The 14,024-nt window shown below is 36.9% G+C and overlaps 1 protein-coding gene across 2 annotated transcripts; it reads left to right on the forward strand.

The window, feature by feature from the left end:
- Positions 1-241: 241 nt before the first annotated feature.
- LOC145465633 (uncharacterized) lies at positions 242-14,003 on the forward strand. 2 transcript variants are annotated; one of them, XM_081449410.1, is made up of 8 exons: positions 820-1,844; positions 2,848-3,123; positions 5,017-5,117; positions 5,789-5,872; positions 7,989-8,609; positions 9,314-9,379; positions 9,643-9,753; positions 10,604-14,003. In XM_081449410.1, exons 1-8 carry the CDS (start codon positions 1,370-1,372, stop codon positions 10,616-10,618), a joined length of 1,749 nt encoding a protein of 582 aa, XP_081305536.1. In that variant the 5' UTR covers positions 820-1,369; the 3' UTR covers positions 10,619-14,003. The 2 variants fall into 2 exon arrangements, with proteins under 2 accessions (XP_081305537.1, XP_081305536.1); XM_081449411.1 differs by lacking the exon at positions 10,604-14,003 and having other exon boundaries at positions 242-1,844; positions 7,989-8,613; positions 9,317-9,379.
- Positions 14,004-14,024: the final 21 nt, after the last annotated feature.

Consider the following 14,024-nt stretch of genomic DNA (forward strand, 5'->3'; position numbering starts at 1 on the left):
CGGACATGTGCGTAGTCATCTCAATTTTAAAGAAAGAAAATATCAACCTATATCAAACGGGCTCAATCATGTAAGTGGACCTAATTTAATCTTTGAAGCAATTATTATATTGCACGCTTCGCCCATATGCCGATATTGATCGCTATACCTACCCACCCAAAAGGAAAGGAAATCACTTTCCAAGACTTGGCGCTCAAACGTCTCCCGCGCCCATTCGTGAAAGCCGGGTCCGAGATAGGCTTTTTATCCTAATAATTTAAGAGACCTGCATTTGGATTGCCCTTACGATTGCCTTAAAAAAAGAACGTATCCTTAACGGGTTTGTTCACGTTTTGTAACCGGGTACTCTATGCTTTGCAGGAATGACACCCTGAACGTTGTAATCTGAAAACTGAAAAACGCAAACTAAACGCATTTTTCCCGTGGGATGTTCCGGGAGGTCTCGCATCCGCTGGACAGAATACATCAGGTATTCATTTAAGTTCCCTTTTGTTTTATGAGCTGCTTTCGTGGGCATACGAGCGTGGAAATAATATGGAATCCATTCTTCAGGGTTTTCAGCGAAACTGTGTTGCTTTTAACGTGTGCATATTCGCCGGTGTTCCCCTACTTTAATCTAGGGATAACATACCCTCGATGTGACCCGTTGCTATCTCCCGTCTCGTCCCGATCCTGCCCGCATCCCTCTCTGTATTGAACCCCACAACAAATGTGTGCCGTTCAACGTTGATTTTCCTTTTTGATCCTTATCTTCTTGTCTTTGAAAACTATATAGTTTCCGTCCGCTTTTCAGTGTCAGTTCGCGAAGAGTCGCGTGTATCAAATTGCAACGATTTTTTTTTCAAATAAAGCCTGGATAAAGCAAATGTACCGTTTATTTCCGCAACTGTGAAGTAGAGAGCGCGGGCAACATAAATCTGCGTCTGGACCCGTCCCGAAGAAGTTACTTGATTGGTCGCTATTTTTAGGCGTGACGTACTCATTCATTCATTGCATTCTCGTCTGGAAATACTCTGGTCGAATATCCAAAATATATAAAATGTATCCGTTCCACACCAACACAGTGCCCATATAGCCGTCGTGGGCGGATTAGCTGAGCAGCTTTAAACGTTTGGACATTATAACGTCTATGAGATCTTGACATTTCTGTGTTTTGTAGAAGATCTCGGATAAGCGTTATAGAACAATCTCATGTGAATTAACGCTGGCTTGAGCGTGACATCTGTTAAAATATTTTTGATTGTCTGTAAATACGAGCTGCTGGCTAAGAGAATTTGAAGTGGTTGCAGTTATTTTTAGCCGGAGTGGAGGAAGAAACAGGCCAAAGACCTCAGAGCAAATCCGTTTTCGTGCGATCAGTGAAAGAAATATGGCGGCTCGAGGAGCAAGGTCTTCTGATGGTGATTGTCATGAAAGTGTTCTTGACGACGTTTTCGAACGTTATGGACCGATCGATGATGTAGAAGCTTTTATTGACTTACAGTTTAAACATGCTTTAAAGGGTGAGGAAGAAATGTTTCCTTCTTATCCTGACGGAACACAGCTTATCGGAAGCAAAGTGGAAGTTAAAAATGTGGCGGATGGTTCCTTGGCCACGTTAGGGAGCTTCACGTACTTTGGAACAGATACACAAATAAACTTAGATCACACAATTTCATTGGCGTCGCCACAGGAGGAACTGGAGAGCGATGCCGTTTGTCCTTACTGTCGACGTGTTTTGGAAAAGGATGGTTTAGACGATTGCCGTACATTTTATGGCGATAACAAGGTCAATAGGGAAACAACAACATCATTGACATTACAGGAGAAGACTAGCGGATGTGATGGCGGTATTGAAATGAGAGGTGTGTATTATAATGTTATTTGTTTTTGTTCGTGCCTAATAGCACGTCTCAATATTACATAAAGGGTATAATTTTTGCACGGTGGTCATGGTTGTTGTGAACTCAGGTGACACTCGTCGACTTGTGTTTTAAAGCGGCCTCCTTCTATCGCTCGATCGGGAAATGTTAACACTGGTCGATAGAGTTAGACGGACCATTAAGATTTCTTCCGACGTCTTTGAAAGCTTAGGTTAATTAATGAATCCATTCGTCTTAATACAGATTAATCTTTGGTCTTAATTTGGAACTGCTAAGCGCTAAACCATTTGGGTAATAGCTTAAATCTTAATGTTTACGCAGCCATATTGACAGTGAGTTGATACAGGTTATTTTGAGGGTGCGGGCCAACGATTGTTGTTCGTAAGCTTACATATTGGTTACAATAAATATTCAACAACACTTCAGGCTTTTTTTATGGGTCGTTATGGTTTTGTGGGATAATAAATTGTTATCAAGTTAACTTGATTAGTTTAACTGGGTGTGTTTGAGGTGTTTTCAAATAAGATATAGGGAAAGTGAGGCAGGAAGTGCAATTTTGCCTGTCACTTTTTTACGCACACCCATTGGTTAATATTCATTGCCAGTAGCAACAGAGGTGCATTGATGACGTCAATGTGATTTGCTGATGACATAATATCACGGAACTCAAAGAATAGACCAAGTGACCGCGATGCTAGCAGGATAGTTTTAATAAAATTTATTGCAGCATAGGCAATTGTTGCCTTTAATTTAATTTCAACTCTATATATCATTTTAAAGAAACTTAAAAGCTCATGATTGTAAATGACCATGAAATAGGAACTGCTAGTTGTCTTTTATCTTTTCTGTTATTTTCATTTTTTTCTTCCTTTTCTTTCTTCCTTGAAAGTTATTTTGTTGTTTTCATTCATGATTCCTCTCAGGTGGGCAACAGTTGAAGAGAAATTGACAAATTGAAAATAGGACTTGTTTATCTCTCTTATAGAAGAAACTATGGATCCAAGAAAGTTTGTAGTAACAGAATTGCAGCTCTCTGACATAAGTGATGATGTCGGAACTTGCTGGCGGGAATTAGGTCCAAAGCTTAGCATTGCAGCGTCAAAGATTCGCAACCTAGATGAGGAATACAGCCACAATCGCGACAAAGCCAATGCACTTCTGATCATATGGAAGGAGCAAGTGGGGAGTGGTGCGCTAGCAGGACTTCTTGCTGATGCTTTAGAGAGCATTGGAAGAAAAAGTATTGCTGAAAAACTACTTGGTGAGTGGGTGTCCTGTGTGAGATAAGAGGGTGCTCTGTATGCAATGCTGCTGAGATGTTTTACCATAAAAGTAGGCCAGGAATATTCATGTATAAGGTTATTTCCCTGATCCTTCATTCTAAATTATTTTTAGAGTACAAGAGTGATACATTTCATCCTGGTTTCATGTAGTATTCATTGTACATTTACCACTCAGCCATGTCAATTACACCATAGCATACGACTGGGTGTGTTTAAAACATGAAATGGCCAAATGTCACTATGGGTAAGAGTTACTGTGAGATACAGGTGTCTGTAAGGGTTAACCCTTACAATTGTTGAGAGCTGATATCTACAAGCCTGCAAATAACAGTCGGTCATCGGACAATTGTCTGGTAAATTTGAGGTTTTGACAGGTAAAAGCTTAGTCTGGTCGGACACTCTGACCGGGCATTTCTGCTAAACGAAAAATAATGTAATTGGAAATTTGTGGTCAAATATGGAACAAGTTATTTTATTATACTGCCACACAATACTACGCAAAAAGGCTTTGTTATCATTTTCGTTTTTATTCCATTTCTGAGAAATAATTTTATCATGCCCAATGCGCTGTCTCAAATGTCATGTCGAATCATAAACACGCCATATCAGCGCCACCATTCAAGCTACGTGTTAATTTATGTATTTTGCGGTGGTGTCTTGAAAGATTGAGAAGCCCCATTTAGTCTGAATTACGTTCGTTTGAAAAACTACTTGAATCTGAGGTCTTATATCTTGTTACTCGTTTGTTATCTGCAAGTGTTGTGGTTTTTGGTCGTAATTTGACTCGACTAAAATAATAAATATTATGCAAATTGGATACATGGCCCAAATTCTCACGTTTCATTTATCTGAATGCAATCGCTTTCAAAAACTTTAAAACCTCTAGAATGAAACCAAATGTATTACCAGTCCATATGATCAAAAATCAGTTTTATAGCTCTATATAGTTTTTTCTTACGTCTGTGGTACAATTTTATTTTGAATTAGTTTCCGTGCCACAGACATTTTCTTGTGAAAAGTGTGAATGTACAAATTAGTCATGCTTTGTAGTCACGGCCACTTCCAATTTGAATTTCATCTAACTACGCAAATTTATTTATTCAATTGACCCCAAAAATTGTCGAGGGAAACTTGCTTTCAGAAAAAGTCGAAGAATTCATTTCAGCCAATTTTCAAGTCTCTGAATATTACTGTGAGTGAGTTTTGGTCAGTTTTAACACTGACAAGCTGTCCACACGGGAAACTTGATCAAGTTAGTGAAGGCAAACTAGGGGTACAAATGTTTGTAAATTTGTCAATTTTCAAGGGGTAAAATAATACCTGACTTACTGTAAAGGTCTCCTTTCTGGTGCTAGTATCAATTTTACACTCAGTTAACTTTACTTTTAAGCCATTTGAATTTGCAACCAACATTTTAGCGAAGGGTCTGAAATACCGAAATGTCTCAAATGTCTCTTATTTTAAGTTTCTAACGGCAAAAAAGAATTTGTCCGATCAGACTGGCTTTTTGTCAGGTCAAAACTTGTCCTTGGCCTAACAAATTACCTGCTTATACATGTAGACAAAAATTATTTGCAGGCTTGTACAGTGTATCTAGTGTAACTAGTGTAACCTGAGCACTGTTTAGCTAACAAGAGTGCTATTTAGGCTAACTGTAGTACCACATTGTCATTTCACCATTTTGTGTTCTTGCTATAATTATGCCCTATGAGAACAATTTCAGCCTGTTGCTGAGAATCAGGGTTTCCTATAATGTAGATTTTTCCTGTAATTTTCCATGGTACAAATCTGTTAAATTGCAGTGCTTGTGATGTATGGTTTGTGTTACATATTCTGAACTTTCAATGTTGTTTAATATATTTCTTTCCTAGGAGTAAGTGATGTCAAGTTGCCAGCATGCACAACAGTTTCTGAGGGTCACAAAATCAGTTTAACAGTCAAATGTGATTTGGATGCAGAGTTAGACAACAAGGTTAACAGTTCTATCAATAGTAATGTTTAAATGTTTTTAATCTGGTAAATGCTTAAACTGATAGTTAGCTCAGTTGGCCTGTGTTAGTCACTTGATCTTGTCAATCATTAGAATGTCATAGCTGCTCTTGCCTAGCTGAAACATTTGGGCTGGAGCTGTTAACTGAAGCTCAAGACGTGTAAATGATAGTACACTTCAGATTTGCGATTTTCAAGGGAAAACTTGTGGCGATGGCACTTTTATTTTGTTTAAACACATCTTGGGACTGGGCCTGGGAACTATTTGAAACGTCTTCAGAAGTCACAGAATGCCCTTGACGTTTTCAGATATTTTTAGCTGGTCTTTAAAATCCTGGCCCTTCCAGGACAAAAATCTAATGCCTGTAACTCATAAAAAGTTGGTGATATTCTATGCAGTTGGTGCTAACTCTTACAATTGGAAGAAGGATAGTATGAATGTATTTTAAAGAATGCAATAAGATGATTTTGGTCCAGAATGTATAATACAACTCCCCTCCCTCCCCTGTTTCAAGAATCTGAGAACTCTTTCATGCATGGAAGGGTTACGCACACGCTACACGATAAAGGGAAAGATAGATTTTTAACTATTGTAGATTTGTGCTATTTTTGTTGATAATAACACATTTTCATGCTCTTTGTCAATCTTTACAGCTTATGTTGTGTGAAGATGATTATGGGAACAAATACATGTTGAAAGCTGTTAGCAATAATGTTGGAAGTTGGAATTCAGAAGAGGTACTCTGACTGTTAGCACTTCCCTTCTCTCTCTCCTTATACTTACAGTGTACCACCCAGACGATAAATTGAATAGCCTTTGAACACGAGGGCTTAAACCCGGACTGCTCCATCAGCCGGGAGTCCAGTGCACTAACCATGAGGTCATCTCATGCCTCCTACTCTGATATAACACAAAGCACTATAAAATTGATGGATAAAGCCTTGGCTTTAAAAATTAACTACATGTAATGATGATCTCACTTTTTACCCTAAATGAAAGGTACTAAATAATGTTTACTCACTGTATCATTCATTGGCAATCTTGATAATATTAAAATTTATGATATAGATAGGACCCTGCCCACACTCTGATTGGTCAAAACCCATGTTTTATCAGAGTTTAAAAAATAACTGAGATACTATGCATGCTCTGATTGGTCAACAGAGTTGCTAAACCTATGTTCTATTGTACTGGTAAACTACGGTTCCTGATCTATGGCAGCTCTACACAGGAACTAGAGAACTTGGAACTCTAGCGATAACAAATGTAATATAAAACAGTTTTGCCTTTCACTGGCTGAGATATCAATAACACAAATATCTTTTCATTCAACATAGAAATTTGTAAGGAAAAAAAGGACCTGAGGTTGGTTGCCATATAAAGCTTTATCTGTTTTTTCCATGGCAAAAATTTTACGCTGACTCTGGTTATGCTTGAGAATTAAAATTAAGGATGTTTTAAATCCTTTTTTTTGGTGCTTTCCATGGTCTGTGGAGGACGGAGTCAGTTGGGCTTAACTGATCAATTTGGGTTGTCAAAAAAGCAGGGAAAATATTTCTTTCTATCAGAAATTTTGAGTCAAAATTCAATACATGGATGCATAACATGATAAATGAATTTGGTTTCCATAAGCTCAGCTTTCAAACAATAGTTTTCATATAGCTAAATACAGAGAAACACGGATTTCATAGCCTTCAGCATACATGTAAGTAAATAAATTCTGAATAACTTTCGGAAGCAGTGTTTCTGTAATTATAACCTTTATGCCATTCACAAAACTTTGGAAAGTTATCGTTAGACACTGCGTTGAATCACTTTGCCAAGCGCATGATCTTTGGACTACTTGCAAACTTTTCGTACAGCCTTTTACTTTCGTGATGACCGATTCCACCTACGAATCGCTGCATTTCCCCATCAGAATATTTGTGAGTTAATTAATATTCTTTTTGCCTTTCATCGATAACCTTTTCCTTTCCTTTCTTAAAACTTTCTTGGTGTGAAATGTTTTCGTTGCTTTGCTCTGTGGATTTCGTGTCAGGTGCGGAGTCTGTGCTTTCATTCTTTCAGTCGCCATGATTGGTTTGTCGCATCATCTCATGAATTTGATGAGAATAAGACACTTGATCACGAAAGTACAATAAATTTTCTTCTCATTGACAGGCTTTTTCTGTAGTTATTTCATAAAAGCGATAGACCACCCTTTCTGTGGGTTTACCGGCGCAGTAAACCACTTGGGATGTTGGGAGAACACTCGAAATGCCTGCAAATCACTTGCCTAACGGCTCGTGATTTACAAGCTTTTCTCATGTTCTCCCAACATCCCGTGTGGTTTATTGCGCCAGTAAACCCATAGAGAGAGTGGCCTATTGCTTAAATAAATCGTAGAAAAAGCATGTTTTATTGTTTTTGGCCCCATTTTCTCCAGTCAATATCTTTGTTAGAGATGGCGAAGAACATTTTCTTTGGCGCAGAAGAAATTTGTGATTGAGTTCTCTGCGAAGCAGCAGAAAGTTTTGAAGACAAGTCATGCAGCACCTTAGTGGTATTAAATTGCATCAGTTTGTCGATCTGTGTGCTTTGTTGTTTCTGCTCGGCATGTAAAATCTATTTCATAAAGCAAATGAAGAAGCCTAAGCCATGTATTAGACTGTGATAAAACACTCTGGACATTTAAGAACACTCGAGAAATGTAGAAAATACTTGCCTACGGCTCGTGTTTTCTACATTTTCCTCGTGTTCTCAAATGCCCGTCATGTTTTATCACAGTGTAATACATGGCTTAGGCTTCTTTATTTGTTAATTAAATATAACTAGTTGCCAAATTTATCCATTTGCTATGTTTGTGTTTGCCAGATCCAGAAGAACAAGAGATTTTTAGAGGCTGTTGCTGTAGCTGCACAGGACATGGGGAAAACAGCAGAACAGAGACGGCAGGAAAGCTTAAAACGCATTTCTTCAGAGGTTCAAGAACTGAGGCAGAAACTGAAGAGAGTGAAGCTGGACTGTTGTGATGCTGGTCTTGACAAGAACGATGGAGTTAAATTTTGTTCTCAAGGTGATGTGCAATCCATAAAAGAGGCAGTGGATTATGAACATGTTAACTCAGTCTCTGAACATTCATCACAAGGTGAAAGTGTGCAGCAATTACTTAAATCATGTGAGGATCAACGTAGGTTTTGTGAGGGGATATATGTGGCTCTCATCAAGCTGGTTGGTGAGGTTGGTCAGCCTAGGGAGGACAATGCCAAGTGTATTCGGCAACTTTGTGACTTTATAAAAGAACTGCAGGACCAGGAGAAGACCTTTTTCTCCAAAATTGAGCAAGTCCACAGTCAGAGTCAACATTTGGATGAGCTGCAAGTTGCTCAGGTGGAGGAGTTAGACAAATGGAAGAGAGCACAAAAGCAACAGGTAGAGGGAGTCGAAAAGCTCTTGTTGCTCTTGCTTAATCAAGGGACGATGGAAAAAAGACAGGTGAGTTTTGCTAAGGCATTAGCAGGCTCTTCCCCCTGAAATATGCTCTTGAAATTCAGTTCCAAAAAGCAGATTTTGAACTCTATTCAAGGGAAAATTGTGACCATCAATATCAGTGCCTTAACACATGTATACATGTATGGTATAATGAATTACATAGTTACATTCCAAGTGATTTTAATTGTCCAGTGTTATTTCATGACACAAAATTTTGTCAAATTAAGGTAGCTTACAAATTAATCTACATGTATTTGTCCTTGGTATTTTAAATGCGCATGTGAAAATCATTCAGTGGAAACCTCTGAAGAATTTATCAATGAAAAAGGCTTCAAACTTTGCTGCCATGACAACATCAAGGGACGCCATACATACCCAAAGTTTGACATTTTGAGGCTAGTAACACGAAAACTACTTGGTGGTAGTTTTGCTTTGGATGTACAGTTGTATAAATCATTTTTGTTTACTAAACAATGCAGACTTGCATGAGCTGGTTCTGAGCTGATTTTAAGGTGGCTCTGAATCCTATGTACGCAGGTTTTAGAACATTGGTAAAACTTTTCTATAGATTCGCCTTAATTTCTTTTTGTATTTCATGCATTGTATGGATCTGTTGAGGCAGTTGTTTTTCCAGATTCTTCTTTACTTTGTGAGGTTATTAATAAATAATTATAATAACATATACCTTTATTTTAACGTCTTTGTAGAAGCAGCTCAACCGCAGATCAGAGCCAATTAAACCAACAACACCATCATCTGGATTTGGAAGAAGGGTAACTAGACTTAATAAATGTTACATGAGTTCATTAATATTTTTTGACTGCAGAAATTGACTTTGAATTTCCATCATTTTGCACGTAACCAACATTGGTTTGGAGGGAGTGGGAAAACTTCCCCTAAAGTATCTGAACATGTTTGTTGCCCATTGTCAGTACATTGTATAGTTCTCGCTGGTATGCTGCCTTGAGATGCAATGCATGAAGGTACTTACTTAATTCCTTGATATTTAATGTGTTGATAATTTTTATTTTGCTAGAGAGCGAAAACTGACTCGTCAAAGAATTACAGCAAGTCTCAAAGTGACATATCATCACCAGTGTGTGCACGTCGGATGTGTGTAATGGACACAGACAAGAAGAAAGAGAAGGTCAGTCATGTTGTATTGTTATCTTCAATAAACTTGTCTAGTCTTGATGTTTAAGAGAACTACTAAGTTTATTTTTTCCCTGTAAGTAAAAATTGTAACTTGGCATCCTGCTATCTCTAAGGCCATTTATGAGTGAGAATTTGAAAATGCATGCCATGGGTGTACAATTCAGGATTTTTAAAGGGTGTGATTAAACTCTTGGCAAGAGTGAGAATCAAACGAGGATCTTTGGCCAAAGTGAAATCTTCTAGAGGGTCCTAGCTAAGGCTTTATTCCCTCCCTCATCTTCTGCTGTCTTCTGTCAAACAAGGAGGGAAGAAACCACTCCAAAATCTTGAAATGATTTGCACTCATGAGGAGTTTTACATAGTCACTATAAAAAACAATATCATGTTTGATTTTCTTTTCAAACACCCAGGCCTCCTTGGCCTTTGGAATACACTGATTTTGGTGCAAAGTTATTTTTGCCCATGGAGATTGGAGAGATACGTTTTATTGGTAATGCTATAGAAAGTGGACAGGATATAATTCAAACTTCAAACTAGCAACACGACAGCAACACCCTGGGTACTGGGCACTGACAGCCACTGTAGGTTCAATTTGGGCCCTCTCTACCTTATTGTTGTCTGGTACATACAACTGTTGTCCTTGTATATTCCCATCGTGAGTGCATTGTTTTTGTATCGTTTTGCTTATTAGTTAATTTTGTTAGTGAGATAATTTTTTCTGCCTGTTCGGCTATTTATACATCCTAATAATTATTGCAGCTATTGCAGAAAGGGCAGCTTGGAAAATTGATTTTCTTTGCACTATGTTTTCCTACTGATATTAATATTATGTTCCTTTGTAGAAAGACAACCCGTGAAAATTGCAAGTGAGGACTGATAACAAAAGAAGCAAAGAATCCAAGAAATTTTGTATGTCAGAATACAGGCCATGTCAGACAAGTTCTTGCTAATCTCCAATGATGTCCAACTGAGGAGATGCAAGAGTTTGGAGGCATTCCAGGTGATTTAATGACTAATTAGTAATTCATTACTCGGTTATGATTACAAGTTTGATTTAGTTGTTAATAACAAGTACATACACCTATACTGTAGGCTATTTTAGCTAGACATCATGACTTATGTAGATTTTTTGTAGTGCATTAAACATGAATCGTGTTTGTTCAATAAAAGAACCAGCGTTCACTTGTTAGTCATTAGTGAGAGATCAGAATATGGATCAAGTGTACACATACATGTATAGGGGTGGCAAATGGTCCCTCAAAAACCATGCATGTCACAACATTTTCATCAAATTTCGTGGGTCTGACAGTCTCCTGTTTTTAACAGTTATGTGCGTCTCGCAGTCTTGAGTTTTCCACACAGCTGTCTCGAAGACTTGATTTTTTTGCAAGGCTAAGAAAGTCTTGAAGTCACACTTTAACAGTTGTTTTGTTTTTATAAAATAGTTAATGATTAATAATTAATAATTAATAATTAGAGTCTGAATGTCTTAAGCTTTGAATTCTTGGTCTCACAGTTCAAAAAGTCAAAATGTCTCAGGCTCCCAAAGAAAAACACTAGACTCATCTTCTTGCAAAGTCTGGTATTTACCATTTGCCACCCCTATGTATTGTACATGTAGTGCTGTATATTAATTGTTTAACCTATAGGGTAAATCAGATTAAATTTTTGATAAATGGATTGTGCAAATTGTCAGCATAACTCCACCTTGGCGCACTTTTTTCTAAGAGTTTATTATTTTTTTTTAATCTGGAGAGATTCCCATGTTCCCTCCCATGTGTATATTAGTCAGAGTATTTTGCTCCAGTTATAGGGTACAGATCCCGGGTGTTTTTTTTTTGTCTTTTTTTTAAATTGACACTGGTAGTGGAAACCAAAAATGTACTTTTAAGCAAGCATGTATTCTATACATGTCTGTACTGTAATCTTAAAGTTCAGATGATCAATGTTATTGGGGTTTAAGGCAGAATATTATCATTCCAAGAAGAATTTTTATTGTTTTGCAATTGCCATACATGTATTCCTGTTGATGTTCATTTCTCTTTTTTCTGTGATCAATATTTAATATTCCCAGAACACAAAATTGAAATATTCAATATTCTGCCATAGATTCTGCTAAAACCCACGAAACATTCATTTTTTTGGAGGTTATGTGACAATTGTTTTCATTTTGACTTTTTTGTTACTTCGTGCTAATGTATCAGACGATAAGGAAACACTTACACAAATGTACATCTCCTAGGAAATGGTACTGATTAAGTTAGAGGGTGTAGGAAGGGTTTTCTTCCATTATATGCTAACATAGATAATATTTAGATTAATTTAAATTGGCTTTTACAAGTTAATTGTTTCACGTGAACTATACCATAATATAACAGGGGAGTGGTTAAATTTTTCAGTATTGGTGCTGATTTGGTCAAATTTTGTTTGAAACAGTTATCCTAGATGGAAGCATACTTTGTTTGAAATACATGTAGACAGTCGTTGAACACATTATTTGTTCAGTGTGCATAGTTGCTAGGACGTAAACATATGTGTATTGTGTTTGAAAGAGTAGTTATTAACGACAAACAAGAAATTGTTTGAAAACTGTACTTTTCATTAATTAGGATGTGGTCATAGTTTATTTTAAATAGTTTTGATAATGATATCGATGTGTGTGTTCATTACTTGGGTGTGTTTTGTTTCAAACAAACTACTGAATCATGAAGACAAGGAAATAAGTTTGCCTGTGAAAATAAGCCACTGAATAAGAATGTAAACAAAGTGCACCGTTAAGTTAAAACATAGGCAAGTTCATGGGACAGTGGAAGCTGGTCTTCAAACTCCCACTGCGGGCAGTTTAAATGAAACTCATAAGCTGGCTAGTAGAGCAGTTTTCAATTGAGTGTTGCAAAACCAATTCCAAAGTAATTACTCTAGCCAATCACAAAGGACAAAAACATTACAGCGAACCAATCAAAACTCAAAGTAATTACATGTAGCTTACACACATTACAGGAAAACGATTGCAAGGGGTTTTGGTTTTACAGATTTTACTTTATGATTGGATGAAAAAGTGGTGCGAGTTTTTTAAGGCAATCATGTAGTGTAGTTGATTCAGAACCAATTACTTTTCAACACTCAAGTGAAAACCGCTCTATGTAGCAACAATTAGTGCTTTTGTTTTGAAATTATTATCAGTTTTCAAATCAAAACATAAATCTAAGCAGTCAATTTATTACAGCTTGACTTTCAGCTGCCTTCTCTGGTTACTATGGCAGGGAAGTTTGACAGTCAACCTACAATTATGTACCAAATGAATTTGATGTACATGTACATGAAATTTAATTTTCAAAGGGGATATTTATTTTTATTGGCAATTATGGGGGATAATGTAGTGACTATGCAAATCACTCAAAGTGCAAATGTGTTTAAGCTGGAGTACATTTCTTGTTTTTCTGTGGGGCAAAGAAAGTAATTTTGCTTTACATTTAAGAACTGTATTTTTGATAGTGCAGTTGAATTGTATTAATTCTGAGTGAAGATATAGTATATATTATTAGAGAGAATTAGAGAGAAGTTTTGTATGAAGGTTGTGAATGTTTGTAAGACATGAATTTTACTTTTTATTTTATTTTATTTTTTACCGTACAGTCATGTGGCTTTTATCATGTGTTAGTCACGTAGTTTGTTGGATTTGTCAAACTATCTTCTACATGAAAGATTGCATGACAAAACAAGCAAACATCTTTATAAGAGTTTATAGTGATAATAAAGGTGTACGAAAGGTTTACTAGAGTTTACTGGTTGGCCTTGTTGTTTCTCAATAAAACTTCAGGCCAGGTTTGTTCAAAGGGTGGATAGCACTTGATCTACTGTGTTAGGGTATGTCATAATCCAGTGGTTAAGTCTTGGCTATAGGGCTGAACCATTTGATACCAATAGAACCACTAGATTGTGATTTACCCAGTGAATAGCATTGTTTTCTTTGAACAAATTTAAAGCAAAGTAAGCTATTAACCATAAAGAGATACCTTTGCACTATTGATTAAAGGTCAGTATTTTTACATGTACCAGAGAGTATAAGTCCAACACGACATGGCAGTCTTCCAGTTGTGTGTGGCATACATTTCTTGTGATTGAGAGGTTGTACTTGCAAAATGGCTTGCTTGCAACTAAGCCACCTATATTAGTTGATATTGCTCTTTTACAATATTCCTCTTTGTATGCCAATTTTGTGGAATAAATTGGAATTCATTTCACATGCTTGTTGGAGTTATT

This window comes from Orbicella franksi, chromosome 13, assembly GCF_964199315.1.
Source record: "Orbicella franksi chromosome 13, jaOrbFran1.1, whole genome shotgun sequence".
Taxonomy (NCBI): domain Eukaryota; kingdom Metazoa; phylum Cnidaria; class Anthozoa; order Scleractinia; family Merulinidae; genus Orbicella; species Orbicella franksi.

What these genes read in the sequence shown, in the direction of transcription:
- LOC145465633 (XM_081449410.1), top strand. Translation starts at nt 1,370, where the DNA reads ATGGCGGCTCGAGGAGCAAGGTCTTCTGATGGTGATTGTCATGAAAGT. An exon ending in TATTGCTGAAAAACTACTTG is followed by an intron (nt 3,124 to 5,016) that starts GTGAGTGGGTGT and finishes TTTCTTTCCTAG; the next exon opens with GAGTAAGTGATGTCAAGTTG. An exon ending in CATCTGGATTTGGAAGAAGG is followed by an intron (nt 9,380 to 9,642) that starts GTAACTAGACTT and finishes TTATTTTGCTAG; the next exon opens with AGAGCGAAAACTGACTCGTC.